The sequence below is a fragment of the Cervus elaphus genome, chromosome 22 (assembly GCF_910594005.1).
Source record: "Cervus elaphus chromosome 22, mCerEla1.1, whole genome shotgun sequence".
Classification (NCBI taxonomy): Eukaryota; Metazoa; Chordata; class Mammalia; order Artiodactyla; family Cervidae; genus Cervus; species Cervus elaphus.
Genome location: NC_057836.1, coordinates 60,480,946 through 60,501,200, shown reverse-complemented (window position 1 = coordinate 60,501,200; position 20,255 = coordinate 60,480,946). Strand labels below are relative to the sequence as shown.

At 41.0% G+C, this 20,255-nt stretch overlaps 1 protein-coding gene across 16 annotated transcripts in view; it reads right to left on the bottom strand.

Annotated features, from left to right (window-relative positions):
* The window catches only part of LOC122680161 (cyclin-Y-like protein 1), a 256,180-nt gene that overhangs the window by 25,849 nt on the left and 210,076 nt on the right, over nucleotides 1-20,255 (bottom strand). For 15 of the 16 annotated variants that reach the window (XM_043881201.1, XM_043881202.1, XM_043881205.1 and 12 more), the window contains one exon: nucleotides 486-560. In XM_043881201.1, coding sequence (XP_043737136.1) covers nucleotides 486-560 — 75 coding nt within the window. Of the gene's footprint in view, nucleotides 1-485; nucleotides 561-11,297; nucleotides 11,868-20,255 lie in introns of those variants that run through there. The other variant, XM_043881214.1, reaches the window with a different exon arrangement.

The window sequence follows — 20,255 nt, the reverse complement described above, 5'->3', positions numbered from 1 at the left end:
TTTTAAAAGAACTTAAAAATTCACATGAATCTGGATGTGAGAGAGGTTCACCCGGTTGAGCACTGTGCAAAATGGTGCCGAAATCACAAGCCTCGACTCCCATACATAACAACTGATTATGAAGACCTAACTGTGACCTAAACCGTGTCATTCATCTTTACCTCATGTGCTCTTGGAGCGAAAGGAAAAGGACAAAGTAGCATGGAAAAACAGACCACAACTAAATCATGTGGCAAGCTGACTGCTGATAAAGAAATAGCAAAGTGTATAAACAGATGGTCTGGGTGTTTTTCCTCATTAAAACAGTGACACCTAAATGAAAAATGTATCATCACATATTAAAATAAAACATCACATATTAAAATATTATCACATATGAAAAAAAAAAATTAAACCATTCTAAGTGCTTTTCTGTATCTTCCTATAATACACAAAACAAAAACAGTTTTCAATCTTTTTCTCAGGGGGGGAAAACACTGTCTTACCGTCCGTTTCAGATTTGCTCCGGAAAATTGTGCTTGCCCTTGGGTGGTCAAAAGGGTTTGATTCCAAAGCTAAGTCTGCACAGGAAAAAGAAAAAGGTGTGACAATTTAGTTGAGTAGAAAAAGACATGACTTTTAAAACAGCTACACGCTGATTTTAATCAAGTTTAATAGTCTTAAGAAGAGCGTTTAGTAATGACAAGAAGGAAACTGTAGTAAAGGCAACAATACAAAAATTCTATTGGGAAACAGAAAAATTGTAGAAATTCTCCATATATGTGGAATAAAACCAGGGCTATGTCTTAGGCTTTTTTTTTTTTTAACTTGCACTTAATCTATGCCACTTTTAGGCAAATCATGTATGTGATTCCCCTCCTACATATTGATTAAAAATTCAGTCACCTCTCTTTAAGCTGATATTACTAGCACATTTCAAGAAGTCTCAAGAAGCAAGTTATGCTGTAGTCACTTACTATCAGATACCAGATCAATCAAATATGCTATAACCAAATGAGCTGCTTTTGGCAAACGTTCTTCAGACAATCTAATGGCTAATTCCAACTACACTCAACAAACCAACTCATTTAGTTGGCTGCCGTTTATCTAGGGGCTATTCATCATGGCAGATTTAAGAGGATTACATAAGAGTTCAATGTTCTGATCCATAGGAACACTTCCAGGATAGTGAGTTTTAACTTTGCCCTCTATTTCCAAAGCTAAACTCTCACTTCTTCCTTTCATGCTGCATGATTAATAGAGGGCTTCAGTAACAGTATTTCCTGGAGCACATCAAAGGGCTGCTTGAAAAAAATTTTGCCCATACCTACATAAAAAAGGTGGGTCTGCTGGCAGTTCACCTTGCACCAAGGTGGGACAGTCTTCTATTTAGGCAGAAATATCAAGCAAGCACAGGCTGCCATGCTGGACAGTAAGGTTGTTGTTTAAAACAAACGTAAAAGCCCTATGGGCAGTTACTTAGTGAAGTCCACCTCAAACCAATTAAACAATCTTTTAAGAAACTGGACCAAGATTTTTAAAGAGCAACAGTTAAGGCAGCATTTCCCAAACCACATAATAATTGGCCTATTTTTAAAGGGGACTTTGGTGGTCAACGTGATTTACACATTATCGCTGAGAATCAAAAGAATATACACATTGATATATTAAAAACTAACCATGTGTTCCCCATCCCGTATGGCAAAAACTACTACAATATTGTAAAGTAATTACCCTCCAACTAATAAAAATAAATGAAAAAATAAATAAAAACTAACCAGTCCCATAGTGAATTCTGTCTGACCCAGCATTTAACAAATGTTATCTACCTAGAAGCCTTTTCTTCCCCAAAGAAAGAATTTTGCATGAACAGTAATTTGGGACTTCCTGGTTTAATGGGAATTTAATTGTTACTGCCAGCACTAGAAATTTACATAGCTAAACCGACTGCTTTGTTCTTCGTGAAAATTCCTTCACTGCATTTGGAGTTTATTAAGCTGTTTTTGGAGAAAATATTCTACTCAACAGTTTTATGTAAAAGACCCATAAAATTATTTTAAAGTTTTTTCCCCCCCTACAGATTTGAAAAGTGGGACACTGGGAAAATAAATTATTTCAGTTATACACAAAGTTGACAGGCACAGACTTTCGACCTAAGGCTTCTGAAAGGATTCATGACTACTTACTTGTACCAGAAAGTAAACAGACTACACTGGAATCTAAAAAATAAGCAGAAATGCTTGCAAAGTAGCCATATTTTTCATCAGGGTTTATGGAATGGCAAAATTTAACAAGAGTCAATGGAAGTCCAGGGAAAATAAGTGTCAGGATCAAAGAGAAGCAAGCTTTAACATACACACACACACACCCCTGCCAAACACACACACACACACACACACACACACACACCCCTGCCAAACCAGGGTGTGTTACAGGTATGCTATGATGTGCTACTACGGATCTATATATAGAAATCAAGAAGGCTGGGATAAAAGAAATGACAACATGCAGGAAAAAAGTAAACTTGCCCAAGTGATCAGAAAAGAGCTGGCACTCCCCCTACCCTACCCTAGAGGTTTCAAGGGTGGGCACATGACCCAGAACTGACTGACAGATCACAGCTTTCCTGGAACTTTCCAAGAAGCAGAAGAAGGCAGAGGGGTGCCCTAGGACCCTTAGCTAGTCTGGGGCTGCTGGACACTCCTCTTGCCATCATGAGGGGAAAGGCTTTTCAGGAGAGATCAATAGAGGACAGCAGAACTGAGATAGGCTGTGAGGTCATTGAACTCCTGGGTCAAGTACTGCTTAATTTACTCATTCAACTCCAGTTATATAAAAGTCAATATATATATTTTTTAATTTAAGCTATTCTGAGACATTTTCTCAAACTTGCAACTGAAAGAGACCTGGTTAACCAGCAGTACTGATGATCACAATGAAGGTGGGGAAAGGTAAAAGTCACTTGCTCATTCCTTTAACAAATGTCATGAACAAAAATTTGCATGAGCCAAAATGACCCTATTTAAAAATTAACCCACAGACTTACAACCCTTACTTTTAGTTGTTTTCCTTATACATTAGAAAAAGCTCTAATTAGTGTATAATTTATGTCTTCTTGTTACTAACAACCCTTCTACATCTCACTGTTGCATATTTACTGTTTAATGAATACACAACAGTCCATCAAGCGTTATTCCTGTGCTGGACTTAGCCAATCCCCTATTGCTGGGGTTTAGGTACTTACAACGTTCTATTCTTTGATGAGGAAACTTTTCATCTATAGTTATACAGCTTTTTAAATAAATAATGGTTTTATCTCCTTAGCAAAGATCTTCAAAAGTGGGATGTCTAAGCCAAAAGGTTAGATCATTTTCATGGCTCAAGGTACAGTGCTAAACTGCTTCCTGAAGAAGGTGGGGCCACATTAATGTATAATACTACCAATCATGACAGTTTTAGTTCCGACCCCTGCTCTGTACAGTTGAGAGGCGGGGGGGAAGTTCTACTAATATAAATAAGGAACAGCACTGTAGATCTAATCTGTATTTCTTTCGATTACACAGTTTTTACTACTTTCCCATAATTATCAGCATCATTTCCACTTTGGTGAGCTGCCTATCATTCATACATACTAAACATACCAGGGCCTTACTGCTGTCAATTTGCATGAGGTTTTCAGAAAATATTAATCTTCTGTTTACAGCCTATATAACAATTTTCTATACAACTTGCACTTTTTGCCAGTGAAAACTACATCACTATTTTATAACAGACTTGACAGGTAAGCCATTAGACAGTAAACTCATACATACACACAATATTTCTGCACACTCCATTAACTGTTTTGCCAAGAGTCTAAGGAGACGATGAAAAAAACCTACCGTACTCTTCACTGTCACAAAGGTAAGACTGTCAACTCTGAAGCAAAGCATTACCACCCACACTTCCCCTCATCCCCTCTCCCACAAGCACACACAGTAATGTTAGAGGTATTTTGAGAAATTACTGTGCATTTTATATGTGAATTCTTCCTAAAATTACTTCTCTAGCAATCTTTAAGAATGTTTTAACCCAGGAGAAATATTCTTGAGCTTATGATTAGGGGTTATCATTAAAGTTATATTTTAAGACCCATCACTTTTATATTACCAATTTAAATTGCAACTTATTTGACAGCATGATAGACTTATGTGGAAAAAGGATGGCTAAAAAAATTTAAGTTGGGGTCTTAATATAAACACTCCCAGGAGGAAACCTGTAAAATACCAGGTCACTGAACATTACTTTTCCTCCAACCTAACATTCTATCAATCGTGAGATCCATCTCAATTGCAGATGTTAAAAATATGAAAATAAAGGCCACTTAGGACAAACAAGATGCATTACTGAAGCCTAAAAGTGTTAAAATTATGCTGTCAAACTGTCAATAAATGATTTTTCCCTGTCAAAATATCAGAGAGAGGGTAGTGACTAAGAAATCATCTGACAGGAGGAGACTAATGCCAACATACTGACTTCAGTTCAGTTCAGTTCAGTGGAGTCCGACTCTTTGCGACCCCATGAATCGCAGCACGCCAGGCCTCCCTGTCCATCACCAACTGCCGGAGTCCACCCAAACCCATGTCCATTGTGCCGGTGATTCCATCCAACCATCTCATCCGCTGTCGTCCCCTTCTCTGCCTGCCCTCAATCTTTCCCAGCATCAGGGTCTTTTCAAATGAGTCAGCTCTCTGCATCAGGTGGCCAGAGTATTGGAGTTTCACCTTCAACATCAGTCCTTCCAATGAACATCCAGGACTCATCTCCTTTAGGATGGACTGGTTGGATCTCCTTGCAGTTCAAGGGACTCTCAGGAGTCTTCTCCAACACCACAGTTCAAAAGCATCAATTCTTTGGCACTCAGCTTTCTGTATAGTCCAACTCTCACATCCATACATGACCACTGAAAAACCATGGCCTTGACTAGATGGACCTTTTGTCTCTGCTTTTTAGTATGCTGTCTAGGTTGGTCATAACTTTTCTTCTAAGGAGCAAGCGTCTTTTAATTTCATGGCTGCAATCACCATCCACAGTGATTTTGGAGCCCAGAAAAATAAAGTCAGCCACTGTTTCCACATCTATTTGCCATGAAGTGATGGGACTGTATGCAATGATCTTGGTTTTCTCAATGTTGAGCTTTAAGCCAACTTTTTCACTCTTCTCTTTCACTTTCACCTTCATCAAGAGGCTCTTTAGTTCTTTTTCACTTAATATATTGCAATTAAACAGGACTGTCAGCATTTTCTGGGCCAACTTCTGGGCTCCAGTTTACTTAAAGGTTTACTCCATTTACTGAACTGCCCTATCACCCCTAGTAGTACAGTATATTAGTTTTATGGCTAATATTACATTTCATGTCTTACAGTCATCCGGTGATTTCATCTGAGTCCACACTTCACACCCTAGCCAAGCGGTTCTTGCCAGCAGATGCTGACCTGGGCTGTCTCACCGGAGGGCACACAGCATGCTCCTGCAACCCCCTCAACTGACCTGCTTCCCCAGTTTCTGACCAACCTGGCTTCCAAACTGCTTCTCAACTTGCCTCTAACTTGGTTCTCAGTCCTGCCTTACCTTAATCCTCAATCAAATGCTGTAATGATGATGACCAAGAGATGATAGACAGGTAAGTATACCTGGATTTATGTATTTCTAAGGAGTACTTAGCTCGGGCTTCTTGGACTTTTAGGAACCTTTCTGGGTTGCAAGCTATGGTGATTTCATTTCACATCATACAATGTTACTGTTTTAACTCTTCAAGTTTTATTGCTTTAATACCCTAAAAATAAACAATTTTTCTAAAAGGGGCGAGAAAAAAGGTAGTATTTCAAAGCAGAGCACAAAATGATATCAATAAATTTTATCCCTATATGTCATGTACATGGAATTTACAGTCCTGATCTATCAAGGTTTTAAAAATGAGTAAAACCTTGGACAATTCTATACCTCAGAGAAGAATCCCTACACTGCCTAACTCAGAACACGATAAGAATCAAATGAAATTCAAGAGCAATCCATACACTATAGCTTCACAGAGTTACACAAGCCCCTTCACCATGACAAGGCTGCAATCCATGAGGGGATATACTATATAAAGCATAATAAATGACACATCACAGCTTTCACAAATTAACTCAAAAGCCAAAAGTGAACATTTAGCATTTCATAGGAAAACTGATGTCCACTTATCACCCTCAGCCAAATAACATCTTAAGTAGATAGTGCTTTGTTGTTGTTCAGTCACTAAGTTGTGTCTGACTTTGCAACTCCATGGACTGCAGCACGCCAGGCTTCCCAGTCCTACAGGATTCTGTTTGTGCAAGCTCATGTCATTGAGTCAGGCCACCCTCTAAAGGAAAGAGGATAAGAGTACCCAAGGGCAAGCATTTCTCCTAGTGTTCTTCCTTTTTCTTCTTTAATAAGCAAATACATATCATTTCTCCTGCTTCTGTCATGGAGATTGGTGTATATTTTCTCCCCATTTTTTTTCAGGTTAACATCCCCTGCAGATGAAGTCATTAACAGTGGAGAGAGCTCCTTCACAGCTCCCTAATTCTTCAGTGTCTGGATGTGCTAGTTTACCAGTCCCTTACTGGACATCTGAATTATTTCCAGTATTTTGCTACTGAAGATAATGCAACATATGCAGCCTATACCTTCAGAATAAATTCCTTTAGTAGGATCTCTGGATTAAGTGAGACTGTGCCAACTTCCCCTTCAAGGGTTGACCAATCTCCCATTTTTACCAGCAATATATGAATGTAACTTTCCTCAGTATCACCAAAGAATGCAGTGCCGAGTTTCTGAATTTTCTCCCAACACAAGCTACAGTAGTTGTATTTTCATTTCTCTTATGTGTGAGGATACGCTTAAAAGCCATCCGCATTTCTTTTTCTGTGACTTATCCCATTCATATTGTTGTTAGCCTACTTTTAGATTCACTCAGTTTCTTCAAGTCAGCCTATTTTAGGCCCTTCTTAATGTTGCTTTTTTGTTCAAACCACTGTTGGCTCTCAGCTGAGTGACTACACCAGCCTCCTAGCTTGTCTCCCTGCTTCATTCTACCCCTGCCCACGTGAGAGTAGCGAGTAGCTCGTCTGATCTCCCTCCCCTCTCCCCACGTCTCCTTCCCCTTCTTTAAGAATTATCACCATTCCCTTGCATATAACCTTTCAATGGTTTCCCATTACAATTAGACTAAAATCCGTATTTTTTCTTGTCAAGGTCTACTAGACACAAGGCCTTAACCCCCTGATATTCCTCCTGGCATTCTTTCACTCAGCTGCAGCCACCCTCTTTCTGTCCTCTGCCTACACCGAGCATATTTCCTTCTGAGGACCTCACAGGGCTCCCCTTCACTCCTAGGATGCTCACTGTCACTTAAGGAGACCACCCCCAGTAACACTGCCCCCTCCCCAGTCCATGACCATCCTTTTCTTTCTTCTCAGTGTTTCGCTACTTGACATTATTCCTGTGTCAACAGGCCCCAGGGACCTCTAGGAAGTAAAGACCAGAGTTAGGGTTTGGGTTTTGTCAGTATAACCTCTGTTTGTCCTGCCCCTAAATCGTGCCCAATAATCATCCATTTCAGTGTACCCCAAATCATTTATGCTTCTCCCAATTTTCCTTCATCATCTAAGATTTCTTCTAATGCTGTCCTTTGATGGGTCTGTCACCCAAGACCAGCATTAATTTCAGATCTCTTCGAGCGGTAGTTTAGTTACTCAGACTCAAAGACACCGACAGGTTACCAAGACCCACAAAAACCTAAGAGAGGAAATCTACTGTTCAGTGACAAATCAATGGTAACTTTAATTTGGGGACAGAACATTTAATGTTAAAATACCTTAACTACAAAATGACTCACCCTATGAATTTAATTAAGTCGAAAGACAAAGCCACAAGACCAGAATTCTGCAGGGAAGTACGATACATCACTTTTTATGTCTGTGCCCAGATTAAAGCAATATAATGAGATTATAAAAGACAACCATAAAGGGTGGGTAAATGAATGATGCTCCAACCATTAAACAGGTGGTAAAAAGCAGACTGCACAGCTACATGCAGCTGCGTGGAAATACATCCTGGGGCACGCTTCAGGTGTCAGCACGGTTCCAGGAGCTTCCCGTCTTCACTTTACAAGAGAAAGTTACAATGTGGCACACAAAGAACGATCTCATACAATAAACACAACATTCTGTTTATTCGTATACAAAAGGTTCAGGAAGAACCAACACCAAAATATTAATGAAAATTCTGGATATTCTGAGTATGAGTGAATGACTTTTTAGTATTTTGCAAATCTTTTACCCCAAATGTTTACTGGTATCAAAAAAGTAAAAAAAAAAAAAAAAAAGTGTTTATAATAGCTACTGAAAGGAGGAAAAACCTGTTGCTCAGAGGTTTTCCCCCATTACGTTGTCAATTCCTTCCCTACCCGCTCCTTGGAGGATGGAAGGAAGGAATCACTTGAGAGAGCAGCTTGCACCAGAGAATGAGCAAAGTTCCTAAGAGGAGAATATAAAGGCTGTTTGAAAAGCTGATGCATAATAATAAAATCAGATAATAGGACCTTAGCATCTTATTTTCTATTATTGACAGTAACATCAGTTACATTAGATACACTGTTAAAGGCAAGATAGCCACAAAATTCTTTTGAGTCTATCTGATATTTATACTAGGTTCGTAGGAGTTAACTGAAACAGCTTGAAGAAATCATGTTCTTCTCAAAGGTTTCTGAAGAAAAACACACAGCATCATTTATGTTTGGTTTTGTCTAAGTAACCAAATAATTCTTCATTGCAGAAAAGCCAAAATGTTTTATATCAATGCAGGTATTTCTCAGTTTCCAGGGAAACTGATATAAAATTGTCTGAAATAAAAACATTAAGAGCAAACTTCCAATGTGCTTGCACTTTACATTCGTGTTCTGACCTCGTATCTATGGAAACTTAATAATAGGCAAATGCTGAAATTGAGGTTTCTCTCATCACTTTATTGAATGCCAAAAAAGAGAGACAAATTTAAGTAAAATTTTCACAATCATGTCAAACATAAAAAGGTAAATTCTGTGCTCATGAACCCTCTTTTTCTAGTTCCCGGCTCAGCACTCCCCCTCACTAAATGCTTCGTACCTTACCTGCCCCCTTACCGGTTTCTCCTAATGTCCCTCTGTCCAGGGCATTCTCAGCTTCAATTTGAGTCAGCAGAACAAACTCTTTAAAATATACCAACATGTTTACCTGACTGGTAAATTGAGGCTATTTCACGACTTCTTTTATTCCTATCCATTGTAAGAAATGTACAGACACAGAATGCAGAGGTATGTGTTGCTTCTGAGTTGTGAACAATAAACTCAAATGGAAATAACCAAGCTGAAGTTGAGTTAGGCCTATCTTATGGATAAATTATAAAATAAAAAGTGCATTCCAAACTTTTTTTTAAGCACCCAACAACTGAATTTGGTGTATCTACCATTCTCAAGTCTGTCTCTTCTGTTCAGTAGCTATGTTACACAGTTATTTCAGAGCTCTAAGTCTTGGCTTCTTCATTGGCATCACAGGGAGAATATTCACAGGCCTTATTTATAGATGGAAGGGTCAGGTGAAATACACCCGAAAATATGTTGTAAATCGTAAAAGAATCATACAGAAGTCCAATTTTGGTCTCCCTACACTAGCCTACTACTGTTTTTTAAAATCACTTAGAGGCTTACCTTATAGCAACAAGCTGAGCAGTTTTCACAGGTACGCACAAGCTTTGTTTTTAAAGCTACAATTAATTTACATTAATTTGTGCTTTCACAGTATCTGAGTATTCTGAAAAGGGAGTACTTTCCACTTACAAAGCCATGTCCATCATATGGGTGAGTTCACAGGCTTACCTATTCTAACTTTGAAAGAAATTAAGTAAACCCAAATAAAATTTAAATAGAAGAGCTATAAGACATATCCTCTATGAAATAAAGAAATACTCTCTGGCATTTAAATGAAACAAGTGGGCCAGTGGGGCTTTAACATCTTTACGGCACAATGTTTTCTACTTTAAAGAACACAGTCTTGATTAATGAGCCACAGTGTTATCCAGAATCTTTTTTTTTAGAACCTAGAGCCGTCCAGTCTCAAAATTCTAGAGGAAAAAAAAAAATCAAACATTTCCTCTCCTCTCTCTCCTCTTCTCCATGACAACCCACCCCCACCCCCAGCCACTTCGTCTTCAGAATTTTCCCTGAACGTTATAAAAGTTGACTAGGATTCCACGGGCAGGAGGGGGTTGGAAGGAGAGGTAGCCATGGAGACAACTTTCCTGCAGGATCTGCCATCTCAACTGCCAAATCTTTGCATTACAAATTACAGTCTGAATTTCTCTTTTCTCCTTTGAAACTTTTGACCAACAGTCTCAGGAACCACCCCCAATCCTCCCTTAGAAGAGGCAACATGCAAGTGAAGTTGGTTAAAGCTGGGGAGCTGAAGACATTTTTGTGTCAAAGTGGGAATCTTAATCTGAGCTCCGTGGGATCGTCTTTGGGTAAAAACAACAACAACAACAACAAAACTATTCCCTGCAGCCGTTGCAGTAACGTTTCACACCGTTCAGTTATTTTAAGACCCCCTCTAACCTTTTTCTTTCTTATCGTTTTCAAATTATAGTTAGAATAAGGTCGCTTCAATCAGGACAACTCTAGACAGAATATTACTTAACGCCACACTAACTCTGTCGATAGCAGTTTTGATTTTAAATAACAAACCCTAAAATCTGTCTTAATTGTCCCGAGTATCAACTATCCTAACGAGTGGAAGTGTATCTAGATCCTTACCTCGTTCCTTCTCTTAGGTACCACCTGAATAGGTAAGGATTGGAAGATGGGATGGATATCGCCGAAGTTGGGAGTATTTAAGTTTTCATTGAGAAAAGAGAGAATACATCAGAAAGTCTTTACAAAGTCCCACAAGATGTTAAATAGAATCACGAACAGGAGCCACAGACTTGAGGGTCTTGGGTCGGGTTGCGAAAAGGGAATGAGGAAGAATTGGGCGTTCGGGTAGAGAAGAGGGAGAAAGACTGGCCGGACGCGACGGAGAAAGAATAAGGGGTGGGGACGCCAGGCAGGGCCAGCCTCCGTCCTTGGTGCCCAGCCCCGAGAGAGCCAACTCCAGGCAGGAAGGAGCCCTAGGCGGCGGCTTCCTCCCGGGGGACCTGGGGGTCGGCGGAGGCCAGAGGTAAGCCCGAGAGCAGACGGGGCCGGCCCCGCGAGGGGCGAGGCGCGCCGGCCGCTTCCTTACCTTCGGGCATCTCCCGGTCGCTGACGTGCTGCAGGTGGTGGCCTTCACCCGCTCGGAAATCCAACTCGGTGGGTTCCACGGCGGCCGGCGCCGGTGCTACGGCCACCGGGTCTCCGGCCGCCGCCTCGTAGACCTCAGACTCGGAGTCTGGCGCAGGCCCCACGCGCCGGTTGGCACTGAGGCACACGCAACAGCTCAACGTGTTCCCCATGGGGCGCCTCCGCTCGGCCCCGGACTCCGCCAAGCTCAGAGACCGCCCCCTCCCCCAACAATGGAGCGGCGGGCACCGGCAGACCCGGGCTATGCCGGGGCTGCGCCGCACAGGTAGACGCGGCCTCGCCTGCCTCTCTCCTGTCCGCCACGCCGCCGGGCCCGGGGCAGGGCTCCGGGCCCGGCCGCACCCCCGCTGTCTCGCCGCCGCCGCCTCCCCGGAGTCAGCTAGTCAGTGAAGGCTGCGACCAGCCGGGCTTATTTAAAAGGGGTGGGGACCCGACAAGCGCTGAGACGCACAGCCACTGCCGGGAGAGAGCGCGGTCGGAGCTCCTCCTCCTTCCGCCGCCGCCTCCAGACTGAAAGCCGCTCGCCTGGCTGGCCCTTGCCAACCGGAATGCGTCCTTCGGTCACCTGGTTACGACGGACCAATCACACACAGAGGTTCCTCCCCGCGCCCGCCTCAGAGAGCAGGCACGTGACTCACAATGCCCCGCCCCCACCCTGCGACTGCCCCGCCCCTCGAGTGGCGCACCCCGGACTCTTGTTTCCATTCCTCGTGCGGCACTCGGAGCTTTCCGTGTCCTTCGGGAAGCATTGCGGGAGTTTGTGAATCGAAGCTAGAGAGTCAGTGGACCCTATAGAAGGCTTGTTAGTAAAGAGTCAGTTCCGTTAAGCAACTCGGTTTCACCGGGTCTGACAGCTGACTCATTTGATGCATTCCTCAATGAACTTAGTTACACCCGAATTGTTGACAGCTTTTGTAACTAAATGCTCCTCTCAAATTGACTTCGAAAGAGTGTTAGTTTCCGCCTTCAGTTTAACCATAGCAACCCCCCGGGTCCTCAATAAAGAGCTGTGTCTGTGTCTTGAATGAGACTCCAGGACACGTCACCCCTCCGCTTCCTCCTCGGTAAATTAGGGACCGAACGCCTCCCTCCCAACTCTGAAACGCTGGGATTCAGCAACTCGGTTTTCTCGCTGTTTCTCTCTTCCACGGCACGAGTCTCCAGGTTTCCCTACTTTCACCGGTAACATAAAGCATAAAGCACGATTTTCTCATACAAAACTGAAGAGTCGCAAAGTGAAGTACCGCGGTTTTGATTTAATGAAGGTGATGGTAAAGATATGTTCCCAAGGTCACATGATTGCTCAGGGGTATGGCCAGGATTTGGTCTCCGATCGTTTGGATCCGCAAAGGCACCTTATTGTGATTATCAGAAAAGAAAGGTAGAAGTCAAATTTGATTGGAAGTGGCATAGGATTTTCTCTAAGGGAGAACAATTTTTTGAAGTGGATTTTAAAATTCTTTCCCTTCCTTCAACATTGGTTAGTCCCTCCTACTTTCTAGGCACTGTGTTCCTGCAATAGCCCTGCCCTCGATGAGCTCCGTCAGGCACAGGAGAAAACAAAGGCTTAGAAAGTCCAGTTGTCTGAGGTCACTCACACTGCTGCCAAGTACTTGAACCTGAAATTCAAACCTAGATCTGTCTAACCCCAAAGTAGGTTCTGGGGTAAAGAGCTTGATTTTTTTTCCCCCCAGAAACATGAAAGCCTTTGAATGTTGTGACGTTAAGGAGTCACAATCAGGTGGTTTCTAGTGAGGACACTATGGACAATAAGGAGGATTGATGAAAGAAACAAGAGCAATGAAGAGACTTTTTATTCATCTAAGAGCGGAGTGAGAGTTTAAACTAAAGGCAGTGGCAGAGACTGGTGTGGTGGGAAAGGATTTGAGGTCATTTGGTGACTAGATACGGAGCAAGAGGGGGAAAAGAGAGGCAAAAATGGCTACTAGGGTTCTGACTGAGGGAACTAGGGAGAGCACAGTGACTTTTTCCTAGACAGTGCAGAAAGAGGAAGAGGTTTGAGGAGGAAGATCATTTGGGGCTCTGTTAATGAGAGCATGGAATTAGAGCTCTCCAGTTGAAAGTTAGATGTAAACTTCTGTAGGCCAAGTCCATTTTGTGATATCCCATCTTATGTTTTTGAAAATAACACATACTAAATCAATTTTAAAATGTAGTTGGGGAAATCCCCTAACGCTGTGCTGACAGTTAAGACTATGATATTTTTCATGGAGCAAATTGGAATCTATGGTTTTAGTAAATGACATGTCCTATGTAAACTAAAACTGTTAAATGAGAACAATATTAAAATTGTCATTGGAGTACGTACAAAGTAGTTGAAGCCATGGGTGTAGAGGTAATTGCCTCGAGAAGACATGTATAATAAGGAAAGGGATGAAGGGAGGAAGAGAGGGAACTTCACAAATAGGGAAATTTAAATGGCGTTCAAGTAAACCTGCCAAAGGGAGAAGTGGAAATCAAGGGACCTGTGTATTAACCAGAAGTGGCTGATCAGCTGAGTTCCATGAGGGTAGAAATCACATCTGCTCTTTTCTGGAACAGAGCACCTAGCACAGTACCTGGCCAGTAGAAGCTCTAATTTGTAATTCCCCAAACAGAGTCCAGTGTTGTCCAGAGGGCAGGAAAGTTACAAGTACCACTGACCGTGGTACATGGGTAACTGAGGATGGGTGCAAACTGGAAGGCAAGCAGTGAGTAAAAGAAAGAAATAGGCGGTGATAAAGTGGAGACAAGGATTTTCTTCCCAAACATTTGACTGAGAAGAGAGGTGTGCCAGTCATTAGAAGGAAATGTGCAGTTAATGATTTTTTAAGATGGAAAAAAAATGTGAGTATATTTATATGTTAAAGGGTATGAGCCGATGGAGAAAAAACGAGTTTGAGGTTAGAGGAGATGGGAAAATTGACAGAGCAAGGTCCTCAAGAAGGCAGAAGTGGATGTCCTCCAGGGCAGACATAGATTAGCTTTGGATTGAGAGAAAAGCAAGGAAGGAAACAGGACCTGGGTGACAGATGCCTGTTCTGGGTCTGTCAGAATAGAGACATTTCTGATAGAGAAGATGTTTAAGAAGAGCTCATCTGATGACCTCTATTTTTCTCTGTTATAATAGGCTTCTGTTTGGAAAGCTACTCCAGGAAAGTGAGGATAATGTGTAAAGAAGTTTAAACACTAGAAAAGCTTGATATACCTAATAAAAAGAAAATGATAGCTTCCCTCAAGGTGACTTGGACAAAAAAGTGTGTGTGATTTCCAAGATGATCTATGTATAAAATAATTTGCCCTGTGGCCATATCATAAGTCCATATTTTTTTGCAAATGAAATCATATTAGTCCAGAGTTTATTTGCTCAAAACTACTAGGGAAACAGTAGGATCTAGTTTAAATTGCTGTCAAAAAAGCAGGAATTCACTTCAATTTTAATTCTGAAGCTACCTTGTTGCTGATGTTATATTGGTGCGGTCAGGTCAGCAAATAAATCAAATCTTTAACTAGGAAAATAAGACTTCTATTTTCATAGGTATATTTGTTTCCTGTGGCTGCTATAACAAATTACCACAAGCATGGTGCTTTAAAATAGCAGAAATTGATCTTCTCATAGTTCTAGAGGCCAAAAGTCTGAAATCAGTAGCAGTGTGCCAAAATCAAAGGCACTGTGTTGGCAGTGTCCTCCTTCCTCCAGAGGCTCTAGGGGAGAATCCGTTCCTCGCCTCTTCCAGCTCCAAGTATCTGCCAGCATTCTTCGAATTGTCGCCATGTCACTCGAGTCTTCCAGGCCAGCATCTTCAAATTTCTCTTTGCCAGGTCTTCACATCACCTTTTCCATTGTGTATTTCTGATTCACCTTTCCCTAGTTCTCAAATATACATGTGATTGCATTTCTAGCCCCTAGATTATAATCCAGGAAAATCTCCATCACTTTTTTATATAAAGCAACATGTACAGATACTCAGGACCAGGATGTGAATAATGTTTGAGGGTCCCCTCCCAAACTACACAACAATAGGGAATGTTAGATAAAGCAGGGTAGGGAACTGGAAAGAACAAAAATTCTCCAGAAAACCAGGGTCAGGCCCTTGCTTTGTTACAACCGATCTGTATTTCCTAGGCAAAGTCACCTCTTCAAGGCTCACATTTATCATCTATAATACAGATGTGTAAGATGTTGGGTTTAGGAAAATAGATGCTCCCTAGAAAGAGATGGGAATACCAGATCACCTGACTTGCCTCTTGAGAAACCTATACGCAGGTCAGGAAGCAACAGTTAGAACTGGACATGGAACAACACACTGGTTCCAAATAGGAAAAGGAGTAAGTCAAGGCTGTATATTGTCACCCTGCTTATTTAACTTATATGTAGAGTACACCATGAGAAATGCTGGGCTGGAAGAAGCACAAGCTGGAATCAAGATCGCCAGGAGAAATATCAATAACCTCAGATATGCAGATGACACCACCCTTATGGCAGAAAGTGAAGAAGAACTAACAGCCTCTTGATGAAAGTGAAAGAGGAGAGTGAAAAAGTTGGCTTAAAGCTCAACATTCAGAAAACTAACATCATGGCATCCAGTCCCATCACTTCATGGCAAATAGATGGGGAAACAGTGGAAACAGTGGCTGACTTTATTTTTCTGGGCTCCAAAATCACTGCAGATGGTGACTGCAGCCATGAAATTAAAAGACGCTTACTCCTTGGAAGGAAAGTTATGACCAACCTAGATAGCATATTAAAAAGCAGAGACATTACTTTGCCAACAAAGGTCCGTCTGGTCAAGGCTATGGTTTTTCCAGTGGTCATGTATGGATGTGAGAGTTGGACTGTGAAGAAAGCTGAGCACCGAAGAATTGATGCTTTTGAACTGTGGTGTTGGAGAAGACTCTTGAGAGTCCCTTGGACTGCAAGGAGATCCAACCAGTCCATCCTAAAGGAGATCAGTCCTGGGTGTTCATTGGAAGTACTGATGCTGAAGCTGAAACTCCAATACTTCGGCCACCTCATGCGAAGTGTTGACTCATTGGAAAAGACCCTGATGCTGGGAGGGATTGGGGGCAGGAGAAAAAGGGGATGACACAGGATGAGATGGTTGGATGGCATCACCGACTTGATGGACATGGGTTTGAGTGGACTCCAGGAGTTGGTGATGGACAGCCTGGCGTGCTGCGATTCATGGGGTCGCAAAGAGTTGGGACACAACTGAGCGACTGAACTGAACTGAAGGTTCCTTTTAAGGGCTTCCCTGGTGGCTCAGTTGGTAATGAATCTGCTTGCAATGCAGGAGACTTCCTATAACACAAGAAACCCAGATTTGATCCTTAGGTCAGAAAGATCCCCTGGAGAAGGAAATGGCAACCCACTCCAGTATTCTTGCCTGGAAAATCCCAAGGACAGAGGAACCTGGTGGGCTACAGTTCATGGGGTCACAAGAATTGGACATGATTTAGCAATTAAACCACCACCAAGGTTTCTTTCAGCTTCAAAATTATATTAGATATAGATAGCAGAACTGTCATATTTATCCTTCATTCTCTAAGGGAAGATAAACAGTGAGAAAGAGAGGCTGACAGACATGTTTTACATACCTTTCTAGCAACCAGAAAGGTACCAGAATAGTGGAACTAAGTCTCCAGCCCACATCTCAAACCCTACAAGACCATAAAGACAGCTCCCTTTGTTTGTATTCAGAGCTTAAAAGCAACATTTAGAACTAATTCTGTGTTCCAAAGACACTGATTTCAGGAAGTCCTGACCCCTAGGGAAAAAAATATATCTTCTATTGTAAATCGATGAATTGCCTTTCTGGCTGAGAAGCCAAATTTTAGAGGTTTCCTTAGGCTTGACCAATATGACATGACCTAATAAAATATAGTTTCTTAGTGCCCACTGATTTGTGTTACCTGCTGAGGTTTATCCTGAAATAGCCTAGAACTTATTTTATTTAAAAACATTTACTCAATGTAAATAATAACAACAACAACAATAAGGGTGTCTCACATGCGCTGAAGACTTACTCAATGTCGGCACAAGGCTAACTACATGAATTGTTTCACATGTCCTCCGTAATTTTCCATTGAAATAAGTTCCTGTTCAACAAATCATCATGGAACGCTTGCTGTGCGCCAGGCATGTAATTTACGCTGGGAATATAAGGGTGAGCAAAGGAACTTAATGTCTAAAAGAGGAGACAAATATTTAAGCAAGTATCACAGAAAGAAATGTACCATTAACAGCTGCGTTAAATGCTACATATCCAAAGAAAGCACCTGGTGCTACTGTACTCATTGCAAAGATAAATCACTTTAAAAGAAATGATGTGAACTGTTCCAAGTCACAACTGAAGTAAGAAGAAAAGTCCAGCTTTTGGTCGAGAACTATTGACTTGGAACCCCTTGAGAACTCTGGGTCTGCTATGCCTTGACCCACGCCTGATTGCTCGATCATTATTTGAAGATCTATACGCTTGTCTTTTCTGTTGGCAATTATTAAGTGGACATTTCCCACCTTGACTACTTGGCTCCATAGTTTAGTTTTATTGACTCTTCTGAACATTCCTCATATGTGAAAATTCTACAAAGAACCCTCAAGTCATTTCTGGAGTCTCTGACACTGACTTGTTATCTCATTCTATTAAGAGTTTGATTCCAGGGCCACTTCTGAAAAGTGAAAGTGTGTACTCAGTAAATTCCTGAAGCTGACAAAAACCCTTTGGCTATTATTCAAAAATGTCTACTACAGTGAACTAAAGTGGTAAGTTATTTCCGCACTCACACACGACCCCTGCCTTCAAAGTAGAGCACCAAACTATGTTTACCACTGGGTCTAAAACCATTTCCCCTTGAAGATAATATGGAATAATTTGATAATGATGGCGGCCTGGAAAGCTATGTTGACACAAATCTATTTAAATCTGCTACGCTTTAAGAAAGTTATTTTAACTGACCCCAATTATATGCAATAAATTCCTTGTATAGGATTTTTTTTTTTTTCCTTGTATAGGATTTTGTAATTAAACTTCACACACTATTAACTAGAAATGGTATTAGTAAATACAGTCTTTCCTCTTATATTAACACAGCTACACTTAGGGTGAACTCTCTCTAAGTTTATCCCCTACAGTATAGTCATTTTTTCATATATAAGCAATATATTTTATGTGGGCAATGCCAGAAAAAGCCAAAATTCATCATGCATTTTATAGTTCCTATAGGTAAATATAAGCAGAAATGTTGACTGTACAACTAGTTTAATTTTTTAAAAAACCTAGTTTCAAATCTTTCTTTCCATTTGCATCCAAGATTATAATACAAATTAGTTATTTTTTAAAATTGACTTTTTGAAAACATTTTTATAATTTGAACTAATGGCAAAAAATGACTTAAAAGAGGTATTTTTTTCCCCTTAATAAAGAAGCAATTTTGAAGAGCTTTCCTCTGAGCAGCTCACTGGCAAACTAGTCAAGGAGTGACCCTGAGACTTATATTATCACCATTACATACTCAAAAGCAAGGACCCTGATCAAGTAAACAGCACAATTCAAACTGAAACACCAACCAAACCACTTTCCAGTCCCATTAAAATTGGTGACAAATGCCATTTAACCCCAAAGACCTGCTCTTCCATTCGTCCCTCCTCCCCTCCTTAACCTGTGAGAGCAGAAGATTCCTGAGAAATCATTTTCATTCTGCCTAGATCTGGTCAGCCCTACTTTAGAAATCCTTAAGTAAATACTTATAATCCCTGTTCTATTCAAGTGATCAGTCAAAGAGGACATGACATATTCTCTTACATGCCAAAGAGCTGTTTCCTTTCCTAATTAGGGGAGAACACTGCAAATGATAGTTCTAAATAAATGTATAATGTAATCTACTGATAATGACAATGTAAATATTATGGCAATTAGGGAAACAAATGTACATATATTTGAATATTCCTCAGAGGCTGAAATCCTTCCATGGTAAATCTTTGGCAGAAAAACTCTCTGGTGGGTGGGTTCCGCTGAGGAAGTGGGGTGTTCTACTTGGCTTCTGGCTCAGGCTCTAGGAGATGATTTGAGGAGGGAGATTCCAAGAGAAGGAGCCACTTGCAGTAAATTACCTTTCAGGAGAGAATTAGGAATCCCTGTTCTCATGGTTTCAAATCCTGGGTGGGGTAAGACTAGATGTCCCCTTGGCAAGAGGTGTTGAGGAACAGAAGACAGACAGTTTGCAGGGATCTGGGCAATCTGTCTTTCTGAGCAGAGCCCTACTTCAGAGTTCACATATACATGGTAACCAGAGATCAAAAGCATTGTTTCACTGTGAGAACATTTTTCTCCAGATAAGGTGGTACTTCTTCATAAAGCATTCATAAGAAGAAAAAAAATATGAAAGACTATACTATGAATTACAACATCTGCACTGATATTATGCAAGTCCTACTTAATTTTAGGCCATGTTTATCTAGTCTTAGTCTTCCCACCATTAAAAAGGGATTGCACCATTCCCTCACACCATATATAAAAGTAACACAAAATAGTTTACAGATTTAAATGTAAGAATGGAGCCCATAAAACTCCTAGGAGACAACATAGGCAGACCACTGTTTAACAAATTGTAGCAACATTTTTTTTAATAAGTCTCCTAAGGCAAAAGAAACAAATGCAAAAATAAACAAATGGGGCCTAATCAGACTTACAGGCTTTTGCACAGCAAAGGAAACCACTGACAAAACAAAAAGGCAATCTATGGAATGGGGACAAATATTTGCAAATGATGGGACTGACAAGAGGCTAATATTTAAAATATACAAAGAGCTCATATAACTCAATATAAAAAAAACCCCAAACAACCCAATCAAAAAATGGTCAGAATATCTAAATATACATTTTTCTGAAGAAAATATACA